The sequence below is a fragment of the Diospyros lotus genome, chromosome 14 (assembly GCF_014633365.1).
Source record: "Diospyros lotus cultivar Yz01 chromosome 14, ASM1463336v1, whole genome shotgun sequence".
Classification (NCBI taxonomy): Eukaryota; Viridiplantae; Streptophyta; class Magnoliopsida; order Ericales; family Ebenaceae; genus Diospyros; species Diospyros lotus.
Genome location: NC_068351.1, coordinates 20,713,664 through 20,736,108, shown reverse-complemented (window position 1 = coordinate 20,736,108; position 22,445 = coordinate 20,713,664). Strand labels below are relative to the sequence as shown.

Here is a 22,445-nt window from a genome sequence, read left to right as displayed (position 1 = left end):
TTTTTCCCAAAATTCCATTTATGCCCTTTATCAAATATCCTTTTTATCCTCAATTTATTCCTGGGTAGTACATATGTAAGACAAGTTCTCTTTTCTACTTATTTTCTTTTCGGAGCCAAATTTTATATCTATTTTTTCTTTCGAATGCAAGTTCTTGTTTCGTTATTCTTTCATATGCAAGTTTCTAAACTTCTTTTTATTTTGAAAAAATTAATTATTATTTCTAAATTTGTGTTATTCCTTAAATACTTGATGATCTCATCCAAAAACTTAAATAGGGTTTGATTCACCCTATATTCTCAAAAGAATGATCCCTCTCTCATGTTGGGTCACATTTAGAGTAGGTGTGGTTGCATTTTGTATGGGTATCAGTCAATCATGCATGTATTTGTTGATTTAATATTATGATTGACATCGTTGAGATTACATGTATATTGTTAATGTACAAGTAAGTATAGGCGTGGTGGTGTATATATATCATTTGGTCACATATGGTCATGTGCATGGAATATTTGGTCACATATGGTCACGTATATTTACGGGTTGATATATGTGTATGATAATTACTTTGCGCATCTATTATTTTGCATAACGAACTATGATCGTAGGGTACTCTTAAACTCGGTAGGTGAAAGCTTGACACGAGGGACCTTTGTTTCATAGTTGATGATTTTTATACCATAAGCTTGATAGGTGTAAGCTTGACACGAGGAAGGACTTCAATCCACAGTTTAATGATTTGGTTACAGATACAGATACGTATTTTTACTCGTATTTTAGGGTCTTGGGGGCTGGAATGTCTTATGTAGGCTCCAATGACTGTATGTGCGCGTCTGTGTATATGCATAAGGTTATGTGATTAGGTTAAGCATGGCATGGGTGCACATAATGTGTTAAGTTATTATGTAATGCTTTGATTTCTATTACTTTACTTTCCTTTTAAATTATACTTGCTGAACCTTGTAGCTTATACTTACTTTAACATCATTCCATGAAAGAGAGAAAGCAAAGGTTAAGGGTGAGTTCAATGGAGTTTGATTATCGTGGGATAGTCTTGTGTAAGGAGCAATCTCGACTGAAAAAGTTTTTGGGAGTATTTTGAGTGTAGGGGCAAGATTGACACAATCTGTTATGTTGTAATTGAACTTTTTGAGAGTTGTAAATAAATAAGCTCTTAATGTTTGTATTAAATAAACTTATGGTTTTAATATTTATTTTGCTTCTGCTATAAAAAAAATATTGGGTAATTTATTTATTCGAGTGTTTATCTGTATCAATTTTTTTGAGATTTTCTCTTAGAATCCTTTGATAGCGGGATCTCTGAGAGAGTGTCTTGACAAGAGAAGAGATCAGGACTTACCTTATCTAGATTCCTTTTGTTTAAGTTTAAGAAATGCTTTTACAGTGGTCCAATACACTAACCGCCACCAAAATAAGAGAAGCCTCTCAAGGGAAAAGAGAAGGTGATGAAAGTACAACAACTGCCTCTAAAATCCCTTCATGGAGCACTATTGATCAAGAGAGAAAGAGAAAAGAAGAAAGGAAGAAAAAGTGGGTGGAGAAGAACCTTGCATGCCAAGCTCTAGAAAAGTTTCCAATTTCCTTCCTTTTACCCTTCATTCTTATATATTTCACATATATTTATTAACCCATTTTTTCTATTTCCCATAATTTGCAAAGCCGTAATTCACATGTTTTATATATATATATACTTACACACCTTACACTTGACTGCCCCTTCCAATTACCTCAATTTTGACTTTTTCAAACCTCACTTCACTTGCTTACTCTTCCTTTTACTTTGACTACTCAACATGCATAATTCTCCTCTTGCTTTGATTTCCACCATCACCTACAACATTGTAAATAATTTCCACAAAATCAATATGCAAATAAAATGAAAATCCAACCCACACTACGATATCATCCAAGCGGCCTAATCTCACTAATGAGCTGTTACATATATAGTCACTATCGACTATATTTTAAACTAAAAACACTTGAACTGAAAGTATGAATTTTGTTTCTCGACAGATTTTGAAATTGTTGATTGATTTTTGTCATAGAACAAAAGAAGTCAACTATATTCTTTTGAAAAACAACAGATTTTGAACTTACAAAATCTTATAAACCAAAGGCATGAAAAAGTCGACATTTGTAAAGAAGTAAATTCTCAATGAGAAATATTCTATGTTAAAAAATGTCTCTTTAGCTCTTGACAAATATTTTGTTAAAGTGCGTTGAAATTTGTTAACCTTATTCTTCAAAATCATACACTTCTCTTAAAAGAGCACGTCAAAAATGTTAAGGATTTAGAAGAAAATAGGATCTTTAAGCCATGAAAACTTCATTTGGAAATTTTAAGCATATGCCAACTATTTCATTTTCAAATTCTAAAATCAATAAGTTTTCATCATCAAAATTACTTTAAAAACATAACACTTGCACCAAGCCAAACCTCAATTTTGCTATTGAAATGCTGGACGGGTATCAAAGTAATCCAAGATTAGATCACTAGAAGAATAAAAAGAATATAATACCCCGAGATCCCAGAGAAATTAGTATATATCGAGGATAGTGTAAGAAAGGAAACAACACCAGCTGGATATCTTTTGGACTGAATATAAGTAAAGAACTCCCAAGTTAAGCGTGCTTGACCTGGGGTAATCCAGGGATGAGTGACCCCTTGGGAAGTTCACGTAGGCCCATCAGGGTAACTTGTTTCGGTCCTTCCTATCGCTCAATCGGGTCGTTACAGGTGGTATCAGAGCCGACCCCCGAACCTCTGAGCGCGTTGGTAGGGCAAACCTCAGCGAGGAGGATGAATCCCGAAGGGGGTGTGTGTAGGCCCCTATGGGGGGTGCGTGTAGGCACCTTAGGCGAATCCCACATCGGCCATGCAAGGGGGGAGATCTGAGACCGGTTGTAAGGTCGCATGACGAGGACGTCATGTGCTTAAGGGGGGCAGAATGTAATACCCCGAGAGCCCAGAGAAGTTAGTATATATCAAGGATAGTGTAAGAAAGGAAACAACACCAGCTGGATACCTTTTGGGCTGAATATAGGCAAAGAACTCCCAAGTTAAGCGTGCTTGACCTGGGGTAATCCAGTGATGGGTGACCCCCTGAGAAGTTCGCGTAAGCCCATCAAGGTAAGTTGTTCTAGTCCTTCCTATCGCTCGATCGGGTCGTTACAAAGAAAGTTCTCAATGTTCTCAAATACTTGCAAGGAACAAATGATTATATGCTCACTTATAGACCATCTAATCATTTAGAAGTGATTGGATATTTAGATTTAGATTTTGTTGGATGTATTGATACAAGAAAATCAATAGTTGGTTATTTGTTCCTATTAGTTATTGGAGCAATCTCATGGAAAAATGCAAAGCAGTCCACAATTGTTGCATTCAATATGGAAGATGAGTTTGTGGCATGCTTTGAGGTCACTTTTATGAATTATGAATGTGAAACTTTATTTCAAAACTTAGAATTGTCGATAGTATAACCAATTTGTTTAAAATTTATTGTGATAATTCTTTTCAAAAAATGATAAGTATTCCAAGAGTGCTAAGCATATGAAAATCAAATACTTTATCGTTAAAGAAAAAGTTTAGAAACAAAGATTGCCGATCAATTGAACACATTAGCATCAACCTTATGATTACAGATTCATTTAATGAACATATTGATAGAATAGATGTTATTGGGCGATATTGTATTATGATACTACAAAAATCGATGGTTTGACACTCTGAGCTCACTAATATGTTTATGATGATTCCTATTTTCTAATTGGTATAAATGATTGGATTAGAATAATGTTACCAGGAATAGTCTTTAACAAAGACACTTATATTGGATTGATATTGTCCTCTTCGTAGAGATTAGTTTTGTAGTACATAGAATGGACTATGTTGAAAAAATTGGCATACAATTGCCATGACTCACATTAATTAGTTTTCTACTTAATCATAATGTGATGTTATATCGCTAGTATTAGAATGAGTTAGCACTACATTATTGTGCACATTATATATGTTTCTTATTAAATATCACTAAATTGTAGTATCATATATATGTGCAAAGTGGGAGTATATAAGAATTATTGTGGCCCATATAATATTAATGTTTACATTTTGAAAAGATAATTAAAGGAGTTTAGTAGGATGATATATAAATAATTAACTCTTTTTTATTAGTAAAAAGTCGTAACTATTAGTGAAGAGTAGAGTACTCATGACTTTACATATACCTTAGTGGGAGGTTATGTTTGATACATTGTAAGTATGAAATTTATTCCTCTTTCCGATCTTTGAAAAACAAAATCAAAACGAAAAAAATTTCGCAATTCACATCGATCGATCCAAGTTAGTTAATTTTCTTGAGTAGAAAATATAAGATTATAAAATTTTAGGCATAATAATTGTTTGTTAATTATCATACATAATCATATTATATAAATATGTTTACATCACTGTAAGTCACCATCCATCCATCCATCCATCGACTTGATGAACCCTAAAATCCATCACTGTCAATTAATTGAGACAGATATAAAACATATATAAAACAAGCGATCAATTAACCTTAAGCCAAATACGAGAACCTTAATATATATATAAACCTCAAACCATAGCTGGCGACTAGAACATTGATATTTGCTAGAACTAGTACAAAATTATAGAAATAATTAAAATGCTGACAATATATCGATCAGTCCTGTATATATATATATATATATATTACAAGTAGTAGTTTAACGCCTTCTGTTGGGGGCAGCTGGCTCCTTCTGGGAGTTGAAGTAGACGGTGGCAACCGGCAGGCCAAGGTCGAGCTGCTGAGCGAAGGCGCGCGTGTTAAAGTTGGCCCTCAACGGCGGCGCCTCCACCTCTCCGTCCGTCAGCACCGCCTTCTGTTGGAAGAGCACTAAGATGTACCTGTGGATGTCCACAGGCGGCCGCGGCCCCATATACGCCACCACTTCTTTCCCTGTGTATATAATATTCAGTCCATTAATTGCAAGCCACTCTCATTCCTTATTCTTTCCTCTTTTTCCTTTGTTAATGGCGAAAATATTCAGCCTAACCAAACCACCTTTCTGACTTCTATCTTCTACATGTATGTATACAGCCAAATAAGGACAATGTTTTGGGTCTCTTGAGGAGTTGGAAAATATTTAGCTAAATAAGGATAATGCTGAAATTGATCATATCTTGTACTTCTAAGGCAAAGTAAATAATTCATTTTTATATTTTTTGAAAAAGAAAAATTCCCACCAACTGCAAGATTTAATTTATTTTTCATTTTTTTTTTCTAATAATCCAAGTAACTTGAAACTACAAGGTGGATGATAAGGCTGACATGTATCCACATGGAGTTGCCAAACCATGCCACTTGTAGACGGAGGGAAGGGAGTGGCAACGACGTGTCCCCGTATTACGTAATTGAGTTGATGCATTTATATGTTAAATAAATATAATAATTAGTAAAAATAAGCTTAATTTTAAAGTTTAATCAATTATCATCATATAATTAAAATACAAATGTATAATAAATCATTATAAAAAAAAGGGTATTATTCTCAACTCGTTAATGCCCGGTAAGATTCATTAAATAAATATTAATTCACCCGACTAATTATTTATTCTTAAATCAAATATTTAATGCATAGACTATATATTATTGTCTAAAGATAATATACAATCCTTATGTTTAATATAAAGACAAATAATAAAATGAAATTAATAGCATAAATTAACATTCATTTAATAAACCGTGACGAATGATTTGAACACTCATTAACAAAATATTATATTAAGGGCAATAACATAATAATATTATTATTATTATTATTTTAAATATTTTACATTTATTTGTAGGTTGGCGAGTCATGTGTCCTGCAAACCCGTGTCCAGCTGGAGCCAAAAAAAAAAAAAAAGAATTTAAAATTATTTTTTTACCGCTTTTCGTTATTCGACACGTGTACAAAGATTTAATGCAATTCACGTGCCTTCACAGACTCGAAGGCAATTCTGCCATGTGAGATTTTTCTCGCCGACGTCCCGCATGGATGCCATTAATCAAGTGGATGCTTGTATTGTATTTGTATGCTAACACAGTGAATTAGTGAGATAATTAATTATAATGCAACTCATGATGCATATGTATGCTTTTAAATTAAAAGCTTTTAAAGGATATATATATATATATATATTTTTTGAATTCATATTAAGAGAGGAGATGACATACCTTCAGTAGCAGCAGTACCACCCGGAATATTCACGACAATCCTGATCATAAAATGAATCCATGCACGCATCTACTTAACTAAACCCCACATATATATAATCATAATTTATATATATATATATATTTAAGAAGCAGCAAAGCAATTTACTCATCATAAATAAATTAATTAATTAATGGTGGAGAAATTAAATAAATCAAAAAGGAAAACTCTCATTACCAGTGCACCCACTCACGCATGGACGGTTCACTAGGGCTCGGCGCATCAGGATCCGTCATTACCTATATATATATATATATATATATAAATATAATGAGAGAGAGACCGTTGAGCGAAAGATATTCTACAAAATAAGAGTTTAGTGCAATATAATACCGTCACCGCATTAGGCTTTATTCGGAAACTGAGACAAATATCCCTTTCTATAAAAGACAACTAATTAATGGGCTGAAAGAACAATTTTACTGTAATATTTAACTAAAATTTTAAATTTGAATTATAAATGAAAAATAATCTTGGCGCAAAAAAGTTATTCTAAGTTCTTTAAATAAAGGAGTTAAAAATTAATTTTATTGACAAAATTTTAGTTTTTAACCCCAAATGAGATAATTTCTTATATATACAATATAGAACAAAAAATGAGAGAAAAGTGTAGATATACGGTACGAATTCTTCTACAAGATCAAACAGGTTAACAGACATACTTATAGAATGAGGGGTAAAACATTAAAATATCGTTACTCACATTATATTAAAAAAAATACAATATAATGTAAATGAAGATATTTTAATTTTTTAATTTTTATTTTATAAGTCTGTCTGTCAATCTATTTGATATTCAAAAATTTTCCTATAGTTATGTACGTATAATGAATTACCAGAGTGTAGAGTTGACGACAGCGGCCGGAGATGGTGACGTGGGGCGGATTAGCGGAGACGGAAGGGCGGATATGACAGCCATTAGTGACATGCATGGAACCGAAGAACGCATCCATTACGACGCTGGGAACGAACATGTCCACCACATCCCCGATCACTCGCCCTAAAACCAGTGGATCTACGTAAGCCGCCATGTCACCAGGGACATGCATGGACCAGACCCAGACCCAGAAACTGCTTATTGCCTCAAATATCGCTTTAGTATCAGTATATATAGCCCACAAACAGCAGTTTCTGAAATCTTTTGCCATATGATAATAATAATAATAATAATTGCAATTATGTCATCTTGCTGTTATTAATTAATTATTATTGAAAATAATTGTAAGGGTTTTTTGGGCGTGCCACGTGTGAGCTCTCCGCCCAGGAGATGCGATCACACGGTGACATTTGGCTCAACCAAAAGTGCAGGACAGAAGTAGGGTTGCTTTCAATCAGTGGGCTCTCATTCATTCATGGCGATCGATTAAGAGGACGGATGAAGACAAAACAACCATGACCTTCGTTCATGCATTTCTGAAACTGGCACTGAGGAAGAAGCAGTCTCTGCTTTTCACAGCAATATTTGGCGTATATCTTTACATTAGTTTGATTTAGATTCTTTCACGATCAGATTTAGTTCGTCGATCTCATCTTAGTTAGACTTTATCTTATTAAAAATTTTGTCAGTATGTTGTAGGCCTTATTAATCTAACTCAATGCAAAACAACCGTTTATCACTTTGTTTTTATATTTCTTTTAACATGGTATAGGTTAATGATAAAAGCGTCTTTTATACACTTATTTTGACCTATAAATTTAGTATTTATTCATTTAATGGACATGATTTCTACTTAATTTAGTTCTATATTTGGTCATGTAGGTGAAAAACTCATTTGATGATATTTGGAGCGAAAATGATTACTATAGTATATGATTGGAGCTGGACCTGGCATGGAAGGTATGAATGGACATTTCAGGATCGACGTTGAGGAAGTCACAAATCAGTGAGATGAAAATATAGAAGTTGAAGAGTTGAGAGGCTGAGTGAAAGTAGCTCGCGGCCTATTGCAGTATGCATTATGCAGTAGGACTGTTGTGGAAGGAAGTTGTTAGAGTTCACGGTCCTACCGCGGTATGCATTCTGCGGTAGGACTACGATTGCACATCTTTGTTGAAGCTCACAGTCCTGCTGCGGAATGTATTCCGCAAGAGAACGCTATAGGGCTCAAAGCTTTGCGAAAAGGCTATTTTAACCCCGTTTATTTTCAAATCAAATAGAGATGGACTCCTTTAAGATGCACGACTTTAAAAACCTAAAAAGAACTATATAAAAACTGATTCTTAGAGGATTTGGGACATTTTTAGAGGAAGACAAAGCCAAGTTGATAAAAGAAAAAGAACGGAATTTTGGTAGAATTGAAGCTTTTAGTTGTATTTTTCTGATTCTTCTTTCTATCTCACAACATGACATTCGTTTATATTGTTTTTCTAGTATTTGAGACCATATTGAGTTAGGTGTTTTGTAGCTAGGGTAAATGATGAAACCTCGTTCATTGTTGGTTTAATTCAAAGTTATTCAGTTTTTGTTGTATTTTTGTCGGTTGGTTTGATTGTTTATTATACTCTAATTTTGATTTGATATTTGATCACCATTAAAACGTGTTTGTGATTTATATTGCTTTCAAGAGATTCAATACGAATTTGCATATGGTAATAAATAACATAAGATCCTATACTAGGTAGAGATACTATTATGCATTGTGAAATCAGATTGTGATGATCATTGAGAATGAATGCATGTTTATATATAATTCGTAGATTGATTAAAGATAATTAATCTCATACATATGCATAGAATTGAATGATTATCGAGAGAGATTTTTGATTGTAATCGGATCATTGATTTTCAACTCAGAACAAGAAGTAGCAAACTCAAATAATTGATGATTAAGCCATTTCAAGAGCAATGGTGGATTCATGAACCCTAGTGCGTTAGATTATTGAGTTCCAAAACCAAAAAAAATTATTTTTGATTCTATAATTAGTGATTTAGTTATAATTATTATAAAACTAACTGTTCATAGCATCTAATTGTATGTATTTTGTTAAGGTTAAGTGTGACTAAAGTAAAAATTATTAATCAATCCTCGTGGATATGAAATTTCATTCATCATTGTGTTATTTGTTACTATCCATACTTCCTATTGCGGGATAGATTTTACAGACAGTTAATTATGCTTAGTCAATAATGCCGCTGATCTATGAAGTCCCTCGGCAAAGAAGAACCTCCTATTGTCGCCAATCTTCTCCAACCCTTCTGCCTCGAGCTGTACCATCTTCGCCTGTGTAATTTAGTTCAAATCTTTATATCAAACTGATAATGAATTAATATGTTTGGTTTGGAATTTTTCGAATCATAATATATGATTTGGTCTCAAAATTCTTCTAAACCGGACAAAACTAGATTGTGCACACCCCTAGCCCACTTTGGAGAAATACATAAAGGTATATTGTCGGGTCGTTAACATCACGTCGCGTTATTTAATAATTTTGAGTTTAATTAATTTTTATTTTACTTTATTTTTTTATTTAATCAAATCTAAAATTATATATTTATTAACATAGAACAATCCTAACGATCTTAACAATGTGTTTGTGAGTAATGGATATAAGTCTCGTAAGGGTGATAAATATATTTATTCTAAATTTTATGGTACGGTTGGTGTCATTATTTGCTTATATTTATTCTTGTTTTCTTTTAAAGAAAAATTATGGTGACCGTAACGGTCCGCCTCCCGAAGCCCGTACCGCGGATAGAGGATTCGTGAAAGAGTCATTATTTGAGTGATATCGAACAAAAACACAAACTAAACCTCTCACCCAACTCTTTTAAAAACCATATTATTTTATTTTATTTTATTTTTTTTACATTACATAACATTGCATAACCGTCTTTACATAATCATTCACAAGTTGGGCCCACCTAGGCTTACATAACATACCTCCATCTCACAAACATAAAACATTACTCTTAACACAAGCACCATGACACCCAGGATTTAGTTTCGAGAGAGTTCTGCACTTGCTACCATGACACGACGGTCTAGAGCCAAACCTCGTTGAACGTACCTGCTATCACAGATGTTTCCCTTACCTGGAATGATGGAAAGCAAACGTGAGTCGCGAGACTTACTAAGCTCTAGAAAGAAAGGTTGTAGGGTACAGACAAGACTCTTCCCATAACATTCCATGCAATTCATGCCAATGCAACGTCATATCATGCCATGCCCAATACCTGCCTTATTTTCAGATGCATAAACATATAATAAACTTTACATAAACGGTCATTGAGGCCACATCAAACACACATTGGTACCAAAGTCCCACATACAAACCTGTTAGTAGCCTTCTATAGGCTACCATTCTATTTCCCTTACACGTCAATTTCCCTGTCACTATCGTCTTATCCTGTCGTTGCCGTGGGACTCTAACCCCCGATTTTACCATGGACCACGCCGCCGTGGGTCTCACCCTAAGGTCTTACCGTGGCCACGTTCACCACCCCTACTCCACTTAAAATCGCACATTCTCACCATGCAGTGCAACAAATAAAAAATGTAACGACTTTTGTAGCATAAACGTGATGACAAGGCTTCCATAAACCAAACATCAGGTCATCCTACTTCCACATAAGAAGTCACACATGCGATATGCCTCTAAATGCACCGGCTCACCTAAAGAACTCAAGTTAGCTCTTAGACCAACCGGGTCATGCAAATGCTCACACTTCTCATCACACACAAAGCATGTCCCCAAATGAATGCAACATAAGCCCTATGCAGTACACACATCATGATATGCACAACCCAAGACGAGAATCTGACAGTATCAGCTTTCTGGCTTGTCTAACGCTTATCATAACAGTCGATGATTGGCGCCCATACATCCAGCTATCAACTACCATAATCTACAGTCGACAGTCAGTGACTTTGTACCCCATACCTATATAGGCAACACTAAACTTTTATACTTTATACTTATCATTTCGCACACTTTATTCACGACAACATAGACATTATTATGTCATTCATATTCTTATCTCTTCTCATACCTAGAAAATCATCTCCATATTCATATTAAATTATTAACCTAACCCCATAATCATGACCACATCCATTTTCTAAGAACCTAACACTAACGGGTTTGGCATCATTCCCAAGGAAAATAGAGCAATACGAAGTTTCGTGACGGTCGAAATAAAAGACACCAGGACATCATTGCTTAGCTCATTCCATTAATAATAACCTCATTAAGAAAATATAAGTCATAAGGTGGTTGCCACGCAGATTATTGTTATTAATGCGTGGAACCGAATCATGGCGAGGGAGGGTATAAAATACGAGAAACTACGAGAACTTTTACGGGAAATAAAGAACATGAGGAGAGGGTTAGGAGTTTGCCTTTATTTGGTTGATTCTGGCTTTCCTTGCATTCCCGCTGTAAAGTAAAACGTTTTATAGAAATTAATAAAATTACGGCTCCAAAATACTTAGATTTAACCGTGTAAAATTATAATCTTGACATACGAAACCCTTAATAATTTATTTAACTTACCTGAATACTTAAAACGCGAATTAAACCAAATTTTTTCCACTTTTTCTTCAATTTTTTCCACCCCCGCGAGCTACTGGCCGATCCCTTCTTTCTCCCTCTCAATCCCTTAATTTCACTTTACTGGTTGCTTCACTCCAATTTGTATGTTCTAATCCCACAACTTACTACTCAAGATTTGTCCCTTTTATACACAATTCAAGTGGTTTTTAAGCCACAAAAAGAAATGGCCAAGGATGCGGCCACGCGCACACACATATAAATATATATATATATTAATTTAATTTAATTTAACTTAATTAACTCTTTTATTATCATCATCATCATCATTATTATTATTATTATTACTTCCAATTAATTTAATTAATCAACTTAATTTCCTATTTTTTCAAAATATCATAGATAAGTATTTTCTCAAAAATATCTAAATATTCTAAAATATTCTCAAACACCTAAATTAATTATTTTTACTTATCTTCAAATTTTTGAGATACTACAGTGACAGTGTCTCTCAATGTTACTATACCTAAGTTATTGGTAACCTAATTAACCTCATGAGTTGTACCAGAGTTGATACGTACTGCATATTGAGTAGATACATGCATAATCCTAATAGTGATCATTGGATTACTTTTAGCAGAGTATTCAATATTTTGAAAAGGCTATGTAGAATATACTCTACACTATTATGGATTTCCCACTATATATACTTGAGCGGTCCAATGATGATAAACTAGATCTTTGATCTACATGAGACAAATCCACAGGTGGTTTTGTGTTTGCTCTCAATGGTGGTGCAATCTATTGGAAATATTCCAAGCAAACTTGCACAACTCAGTCTACTATGGAGTTCAACTTCTTTGCTTTAGAGAAAGGTAAGTTCTAATGCTATAAGGGGTTAATAAACCTTTTAGTAAATATGCTTTTAAGGATGATATATGGAGATTGACTGGTTAACAAACCTCTTAAAATATATCCCGTTATGGACTATATTTGAGAGCAATTAGTTGAGAAACCTCTTAGTAGATATCCTTAAAGAGATGAATCTAGATACTAAAGTGGTTGAGACACCTTTTAATAGTTATCTCTTTGTGGATGAGATCAGTTTTATCTAAGTCGTTTCATTGTGATCACCAAAATGTTACTGGTAAGAGAATTAAATTAGTGTAAAATGGTAAAAGAAGGCATATACACTTGAGGTATAATACTATGAAATAACTGTTAAATGTGATTGTGTGATGTCATTTAAAATTTTGAGGTTAGAGTTGAACTAGGTTGGTCTTCTAACAAAGCCACTACATAAAAAGCTAGTGAGTGGTACATCAAGGGGGATGAGAGTTTTGCCTATAACTATCATTCAAAGTGATGAGATCATAACTTATGTGAATGGTGATCTTAGGAAAAAGGTTCATATTGGTAATAACAAGTCACTTATAAACCAATCGAGGCATTATCCAATTTTCATATAGTGTGGTCCATCCTTACAGTATAAGATAATGTAACTACAACACATGAGATTGAGCATTTGTTCTTAAGGTATTCCATAACCCTTGTTGGATGTATTTGGTTGTAATACATGGAATCACCTATTTGAGTGTAGAAGCGGGCCATATGAGACTTAGATAGAATCTCTATAGCATTCATGAAAATCTGTTATGGGTATTTTCCAGACCACTTCTTATGGGCCGACCCTGACTCAGCAGGCCAGCCCAATCTCCTAAAGCCCAATGGGCCCAAGGCCGTGCTCGTCAGAACAAGGTCACACATCTTTGAGACCCGAGTTTAGATCGCAGAACCAAGACAATTCCCAGCGATGTTTCTAGTTCGCTGGCCAAACTAAGCGAGCTCTCAGGATGCTTATATTTCGTTGGCCTAACTGTTCAGTTCACATAACAACAAAGATCGCGGGACATTCGGAGCTTGGGACCCACCTATTTTATTTGAGGCAAACCAAATCCCTGGTAACATGGAACCCACTCCACTTTTGTACTTTATTAAAATTGTAAATACCCATACTATAAATAGGGGTCAAAAAACCATTGTAAGGGGGATGAACAATAATAATATACTGTTACTCTACTCGAATAACCAAAGAACAGTCATGAATTAGGCATCATGATTTGGTAGAACCACGAAAAAACTTCCCTGTGTTCGATTTATTATTGGTTCTTCCTCTTTGCATTTATGCTCATTTTTCTCATTACGATTCTAAGAATCACGATCGACTAACTCCAAACGTCAACAAAATCTAAGTAGGGTGCAAGGGTAAAATGTGCCCAATTATGTTAAAGAAATTTTAACTTGAAGGCATATTATGGGGATGACAACTTGATTTTGAAAGAGTTATGGTTAACAAAAATCCTAGATTCATTACAAAAAAATTGATTTTTTGCGACAGTTTGTAAACCACCGCAAAATACATTTTTTAAGGTGATTTTTTTAACATTTTGCGGCAATTTTGAAAAATCGTTACAAAATTCATTCAAACATTTAATTTTGAGGCAATTTTTAAAAAATTGTTGCTAACTTTAGAAAATAATTAAAAAATAAAATCGAATTTAGCGACGGTTTCTCACTAAATTAAAAAATAATTAAATAATTAAAACTAAAATATATTTACGACGATTTTTTAAAATCGTCGCAAAATTGACAAAAAATTTGAATTTAGTTAGGATTTTTGAGAAACTGTTGCTAAATTCAAAAATAATTAAATAATTTAAAATTAAAAATAAATTAATATTTTGCAAAATTCATTAAAAATTGAATTTAGCAGCGATTTTTGAGAAACTGCTGCTAAATTTAAAAAAATTAAATAATTTAAAATTAAGATTAAAATACATTTGCGGTGATTTTTCAAAACTGTTACAAAATTCATTAAAAGTTGAATTTAGCGGCAGTTATCGCTAAATTTAAAAATAATTAAATAATTTAAAATTAAAATTAAATTAACATGTGCGGTGAATTTGAAAAATCATTGCAAAATTCATTAAAAATTTGAATTTTACTTAAGAAAATACTTAAAAATTAAATTAATAAAAAGAAATATAAAATCTTAAAAAGAAATTTAAAATTTAATTTAAATTAATCTCAAAATTAATTAAAATTTTTAATTTAAAAAAATAAAAATAAAAAGAAATTTAACAAAAATTTAATATATAAAATTTTAATAATTTTAAAAAATATATAAAATATTTTTTATTTTTTAATCAATTAATTTATTTTATTTAATTCAATTAGTTTATTTTTTATTTATTCCTTTATTCTTTTAAAAAATAATAAATTAATTAATATTTTTTAATTTATATTAAAAAATATAAAATATAATTCTGAAAAATAATGGTTGAATTAATATATAATTTATATGCGTTGATATATATTAAGGTGGCTTGACAAATCAGATGGTTTCACGCGCGCACGCGCATAGCGGAGGTCTTGGGATCGAAATCGGGGAAGATTGGAGATTTAATTTCTAGTATCGCCACGTGACAGATAAGCTCGTGAGCCTACGTGTGAACGCTGGCGGTCGACCTAGCCGCCCACGCTTGCGAGAAATTAACATTTTAATTTTTTTTTTAATTTTTGCGACAGTTCCAAAAATCGTCGCTAAAATTAAAAATTTTAATTTTTTTAAATTTTTACGGCAGTTCAAAAACTGCTGCTAAATATTTTAAAAATCATCGCAAAAAATATAATTTACGACAGTTGCTAAAAATCGCCGCTAAATGCTCCGCGACGGTTGATTTAACGACAACTTTCAAAATCACCGCTAAATACCATGTTTTTTTGTAGTGATTTCATCTATTCTCTATGAATTGAGCTCATTTCTCCATGGCATTGGTTCAAAGTCAAAAGACACCAATATTGATACAATGTGTTTTCGTGCTTTCTCAATATATTGTGTTTTTTATCCTTTCCATTATCTTGTCTTTGAAATATATGGCAAATTGTTGTGTTTTGATGTTCTTTGATGGATATTTCAAAGCCAAGTTGAGAAACCATTAGACCCAGGACTGGGCTTTTGTGGGAATATTAATTGGACTATTCAGATTTTACTTCAAAATAACTTAATTTTAGTTGGTTTCCTAATCCTAATTATTTTAGGATTTGATTTTTGCCTTTGGCTTTTCTTTTTAATTAGGGTTTGTACCAATTCCTAATCTATATGTGTGCATGTGTTTCTTTTATCTTATCCTAAGCCATAATCACTATCTCAGTTAGATATTTTTAGTTAACTTCTTTTTCTTCTTGAGAAAATACAAAGTTAAGGTTATTCTTGTGCCTCCTTATTTTAAATACACAACTGAAGAGATATACTTGTTACATCTTGGACAATGAAATTGCCAAACCTTTTACTTTGAGATATAATTTTCAATGGACAATAATCACTCTAAAAGATAATGTTCCCTATGACATGTCTCCGTCTTATTTTTTTCTCATCATTTGATTTAGTTATTCGAGTTCCAATGTTATTTGTTCATGATTCAAATGGTTGCAATTGCATAAATCTAGATTATTGTAAGTATTCTCCTTAATTGTCTTCAAATGGTAAGTACTCTCCTCAATTGCATCATTAGGTAGCCTAATGATGCCTAAGTTAGGTAGCCTAACTTGTTCTTTTAGGGGGTATGCTCCATTTATAAATACCCTCCCCTCTCCATTGGAGTTATCATCCCAATTTTACATCCCCAATCATCTCATTCCTCATTATAAGAGGTGTTTTACTCCTATTGTAGAGAGAGAGTGACAATTGTTCTCTCCATACAATTTGAGAATAGTTATAATTTCCTTTATTCTTTCTAGTGAAATCTTGCTTTCATTTGCCCGTAGATGTAGCCTATATATTGGGTGAATCACATAAATCTTTGCATTCATTTTATTTTTAATTTTTTTTTCTCATTTCAACTATTAGTTGCGAGCCATCTAGGACCCATTATTTCCAACAAGTGGTATTAGAGCTTGACTTGAGTGTTGATATCTACTTATTTTATGCTTTGTGGTTGCCACTGAAAAGTGGATCCTCTACATCAGAAAATAAGTTAGATTATTATTCACTTTTTTTAGTGTGCTGGGTACTATTCATGTATACATACTATTCACGTATATAGTACTGTTCACATTTCATAGTGAAACAATTGAAATCAAGGTGAGCAAAATGACAAAGAAGTTCGAGATGGAGAAATTTAACTGGAAGAATTTCTCATTATGGAAAATGAAGATAAAGGCAATCTTAACAAAAGAAGATTGCATAGAGGCAATTGAAGAAAGATCGGTGGAGATCACTGACGATAGCAAATGGAAGAAAATGAACGACATTACTGTCGCCAATCTACATATGAGTCCAGCCAATAAAGTCTTATCAAGTGTGGAAGAGAAGAAGACTATAAAGGAGATTTGGGATGCTTTCACAAAGTTGTACGAGGCCAAGTCACTACACAACAAAATCTTCTTAAAAAGAATACTCTACACTCTTCAAATGTCAGAATCTATTTTAGAGACGGATCATATCAACACCATCAATACATTATTTTCTAAACTCTCAAAATTGGGTTACAAAATATATATAAATGAGTATATAAAACTTCTACTTCAAAGCATGCCAGATTCATATGACTAACTCATCATCAACCTGACCAATAATATTCTTGATAGAATTAAGCAAATGTGGTATCCACCAAGAGGGGGGTGAATTGGTGTATAAAAAAAAATTATTTTGGAAAGTGAAAATATTTTTGTGTAAAGAGGAATAATTATGAGGTCTTATTGATGATTACACAAAGTCAAAAGTGCAACGATGCAAACTTAAAAGAGAAAGTTTAAAGAGCAGTGAAGACACAGATTTATAGTGGTTCAGCCTTCCAAGCTTAATCCACTACCTTAGTTATCCACTAAGGATTTTAAAACCAATATCACTATCAGCCCCCTACTCAATATGAGCAGGTCCTCTAGTCCTTGACTAGGCAATGTACAACCTCCCAATTTAATGGGCCCTCTATCTACTGCTAGGAAGAAATACAAACAACGAAGTAGAGAATCTAAGAGTACAACTCTTAGTTACAATTTTCTCTCTTTAAATAAATAAACGAGGCTTAAAAGTAATAGAACAGTATATATCAAAGTCTCTTAAATGAGAGTACAGAGAGAAAAAAGATGAAATTCGATGTAACAGTGAAGGCACGATCGTTCAAGATATTCAATGGTTTTTCCAGCAACCTTTAATGCATCTTCAACCACCTATTTATAGTTGATGGTGGGTATGTTTGAATTTTGGACCATTGTGGGTGGTTGGCGAGCATTTAATGCAACAAAAAACTAGCCGTTATAAAATCTGTGAAACACAATAGTCAACAAAAAAAAGATTAGTCGACTATTTTTACAAGTAAAATTAAGAATAGTCGACAGACATAAACTGATAGTCGACTATTTCTAATACAAAAATCCAATAGTCGACAGACATACTTGAATAGTCGACAGTTGCTGAAATGTGAAGAAATTTTTGAATTTCATGAACAAAAATAGTCGACAGATCAGAAGGCATAATCGACTATCCTTACTCGATAGTCGACAGATGTTAAAATAGTCGACAGATGCTTGAATAGTCGACAGAACAATCAAAATAGTCGACTATTTCAAAGCATAGTCAACAGAATGAACCTGATAGTCGACTATTCTTTTGAAAATCTTGAATTTTCAATACATCCTTATTCGATTCTTTTAAAAACTCATTTTGATCATCTTGAAAGCAAGTTGAGATTATCAAGAGTTATAATTTGAAATAAATCAATCTTATCAAGCAAGTTATAATTTGAAACAAATCAATCTTAACAAGCATACTCAATATTTCATTTCTTGCTTTAAGATTTATATACTAAAAATGCATTTTCTCATTCATATAATCCATATAGTAGAAATTGATTTTCATATAGTCATTATCAAAACTATTTTATTGCTAAGAGTGAAATATCAATCTCCTCCTTTTTGATGATGACAAAACAAATATGAAAAATGTGAAAATCAATTTACTCATTTTATCTCTCCCTTTTTGTTAATATCAAATAGTAAGAATACTCCCCATTTTTGAAACACACTGAGGCTCCCCCTTAAACCAAGCTACACATAAATAAATGAACTAGATCATTCAGCCCTATTTAAACATACATTAACAAGAGTGAAATGTCAATACTAAAACATTCATTCATAGAGTAATAGTTGAGTTCAACAAAACATATAACAAAGGCTACTGGTAAATCTGCCAAAATAAGCATACATTAGGTAAAAATAAAGTGAAATGTATGATGAGGGCCTCATCTAAATATCTGGAGAGATGGATGAAGGAGAAGACTGGGCGGATGAAGGAGAGTCAACTGGTGGAATGGATGGAGATGCAGTAGGTGGAGGAAACTGAGAGGAGAACATCTGAATAAGGTACCCCATCTGAGAAGATAGATCTTCTTGCTGCTGATGAAGACTCTGTAGATCTAGCCTGACTTCTTCTCTAAATTCTTGTAGACTGGCTTCAACTCTTGATATATCTAATTTAAGATCTGTCATTCCTTGAACCACTAAGTCTTCATGAGATGACGATGGTCCTTCTGATCTTCTTTTCTTGCTAGGCCTTTCAAGTGTGTCTGCTTTAACCCATTCCCCATCCCTGTTTGCATAGCCAGTTCTAATAGGTGTCTTATCATTAATGTGTTGAGATTGGCTGAGATATACTTTTCTAGCACTGTCCATGTCTCCAACCAGACGATCTAGTAAAAGACTGATTGCCATACCATAAGGAAGGGACCTAGTTTTTTGTGGAAAGAGCTCCTACCATAAAGTTGATCATTAGATAACACAGATTTGGCCTTCTCCGGGCCTTAATACATTGGAGAAGCCACAAGTCAAGTCTTGTAACAAGAGAGAAACTTCCATTTCTAGGGTTAATCATCTGACAACAAATAAGATGAAGAATCCTAGTGTTCAAGTCCCTTTTTGATGTGTCAGAAATCTTAAATGTAAGTGAGTCATCTCCTATGACTTCTTTACTGGCTTGAAGAAAATCTTGAGTCTAGGAAGCATAGTCCTCTCCATCTAAAGGGATTTTAAACTGTTCGTGGATTAGCATCATGGTGATTTCCATATGAACATCCCCAATGTTAGTCTTAAACTTTTTATCCGATTTTCTCTTATGATAGATATTGTTGGCATTGGAATAAAAAGCCCTAACCACATCTTCATATATGCATCAATGAATTGTTAAGAAATCCCACCAACCGAAATCCTTAAATGTCTGAATGTAGGGAAAACCAATGGATTCTAGAAATGATAAGTCCAAATAACGACCTTCAAGGACCTCACAAGACTCAAAGTACATGGAATACCTTTCTTGTTGCTCTTCAGAAATGAAAAGTTGGATTTGAGGTCTCGGATGGGACGGAGGACGGCTTGAAGAACCCAATTCTTTTTCCTTCCCTTTTCCTTTGCCTTTGCCCTTGTCTGTGTTCTTAGTCCTTGCCATATGGAATGATTGAAACACGAAGCAGAGCAAGAGGGATAGACAGAGCAAGAGTAACCGTGCGAAATGGCCGAAAGATCGGGCGACAGCTAGAGCCGAGGGATACCGGATGAAATGAAGTGCTTTGGCACTTTGATGGAGCGCGAGAAAGCAAAACAACCGAATGCACTAGGTTAAAGAAAATTCGGTACTTCAAGAGGAGGGAAGCGACAACACGGACGGTTAGGGTTTTAAAAGAAATAGGGGCCGATAGTCACCTGGTCTTTAAATAGGCGCGATGGGATAGTCGACAAATGATAATGATTATCGACTATTTTAGTAAAGGAACAAGGAAATAGTCGACAGATGCAAAATAGTTGTCGACTAATTTGGCTTACACAAGGTGAATAGTCGACTAGGCTGAACCTGCTGTCAACTATCTCTCAATGACTTAGTCAACACTAGCACAACTGCTGTCGACTATATTTGAGAATAAGACTGATAAACTTGCAGAGATGCCCCAAACATCACAAATGAATTTTGGCTCGTCAACATTCTGTCAATTATATATATTGATTTGACAGAATTGAATCTTGGCCTTATCAATAATATATATGTATAAAACAAACATTAGAAAGGAGCACAACACACTTACTCATGTTATGATTAATCCCAGTTCACTTCTAAAATATTCAAACTTTTCTCTATCAAGAGGTTTTGTAAAGATATCTGCTACTTGATGATTTGTATCTATGAATTCAAGACTTATGTCTCCTTTTTAAACATGGTCTCTAATAAAATGATGTTTTACTTCTATATGTTTAATTCTTGCATGAAACACTGGATTTTTTGTCAAAGCTATAGCACTAGTATTGTCACATTTTATTGGGATGTTTTGAAGCCTTATGCCATAGTCTTCTACTTGGTATTTCATCCATAATATTTGAGCACAACAATTTTCAGCTGCTACATACTCAGCCTCAGTAGATGATAGAGCCACTGTATTTTGTTTTCTACTTGACCACGATACCAAACAATTTCCTAAGAATTGACATGAACCACTTGTACTTTTTCTATCTATTTTACATCCATCATAATCTACATCAGTGTATGCTACTAGTTTAAAAATATTTGATTTTGCATAAAATAGTTCTAGATTTGTAGATCCTTTTAGGTATCTCAAAATTCTTTTAACTGCTTTCAAGTGAGATTCTTTGGGATTAGATTGGAACCTAGCACATAAGCACACACTAAACATAATATCAGGTCTACTAGCTGTTAAATAAAGCAGAGAGCCAATCATACTTCTACACAGCTTGTTATCTACAGCTTTCCCTAATTCATCTTTATCTAGGCTTTGAGAACTACTCATAGGTGTAGCCATAGGTTTACAATCTTGAACATCAAACCTTTTGAGAAGATCTCTTATGTATTTTTGTTGAGAAATAGATATACCTTCTTCTTCTTGTTTTATTTGCAATCCTAGAAAGTACTTAAGTTCTCCCATCATACTCATCTCAAATTCTCCTTGCATAAGAATTGCAAATTGATCACAAAGAGATTTATTTGTAGATCCAAAAATGATGTCATCCACATATATTTGAACTAATAAGATGTCCTTATCATGACTTCTTATAAATAATGTTGTATCTATTTGGCCTCTTTTAAATCCTTTTTCTAAGAGAAACTTACTAAGTCTCTCATACCAAGCTCTAGGGGTTTGTTTTAGACCATATAAAGCTTTAGATAATTTGAACACATGGTCTTCATATTTGTGATTTTCAAAGCCTGGGGGTTGTTCTACATAAACTTCTTCATTAATATACCCATTTAAGAAAGCACTCTTGACATCCATTTGATATAATTTGAAGTTTTTGAAACAAGCAAATGCTAACAACATTCTTATGGCTTCCAACCTAGCAACAGGGGCATAAGTTTCATCATAGTCTATACCTTCTTCTTGACTATAACCTTGAGCCACTAACCTTGCTTTGTTTCTAGTTACAACTCCATTTTCATCCATCTTATTCCTAAATACCCATTTTGTGCCTATAATAGGATAATCCTTTGGTCTTGGCACTAGTTTCCAAACTTCACTTCTTTCAAATTGATTTAGTTCTTCTTGCATGGCAATAATCCAATTTTCATCTTCTAAAGCTTCTTTGATATTTTTGGGTTCAACTTGAGATAG

At 33.4% G+C, this 22,445-nt stretch overlaps 1 protein-coding gene across 1 annotated transcript; it reads right to left on the bottom strand.

Moving 5' to 3' along the window:
* Nucleotides 1-4,595: 4,595 nt before the first annotated feature.
* Nucleotides 4,596-7,376, bottom strand: LOC127790362 (protein MOTHER of FT and TFL1-like). The gene is made up of 4 exons (XM_052319837.1): nucleotides 7,125-7,376; nucleotides 6,466-6,527; nucleotides 6,249-6,289; nucleotides 4,596-4,988 (listed from the first exon to the last, which is right to left on the bottom strand). The coding sequence occupies exons 1-4, from the start codon at nucleotides 7,335-7,337 to the stop codon at nucleotides 4,756-4,758; spliced, it is 549 nt and encodes a 182-aa protein (XP_052175797.1). The 5' UTR covers nucleotides 7,338-7,376; the 3' UTR covers nucleotides 4,596-4,755.
* Nucleotides 7,377-22,445: the final 15,069 nt, after the last annotated feature.

Bases quoted from the DNA above. Each gene is read 5' to 3' on its own strand.
- LOC127790362 (XM_052319837.1), bottom strand. From the start codon at position 7,337: ATGCATGTCCCTGGTGACATGGCGGCTTACGTAGATCCACTGGTTTTA. The intron at 6,528-7,124 runs GTAATTCATTAT...ATATATATATAG, and splicing joins GTCGTCAACTCTACACTCTG to GTAATGACGGATCCTGATGC. The intron at 4,989-6,248 runs GTATGTCATCTC...TTATATACACAG, and splicing joins TGGTACTGCTGCTACTGAAG to GGAAAGAAGTGGTGGCGTAT.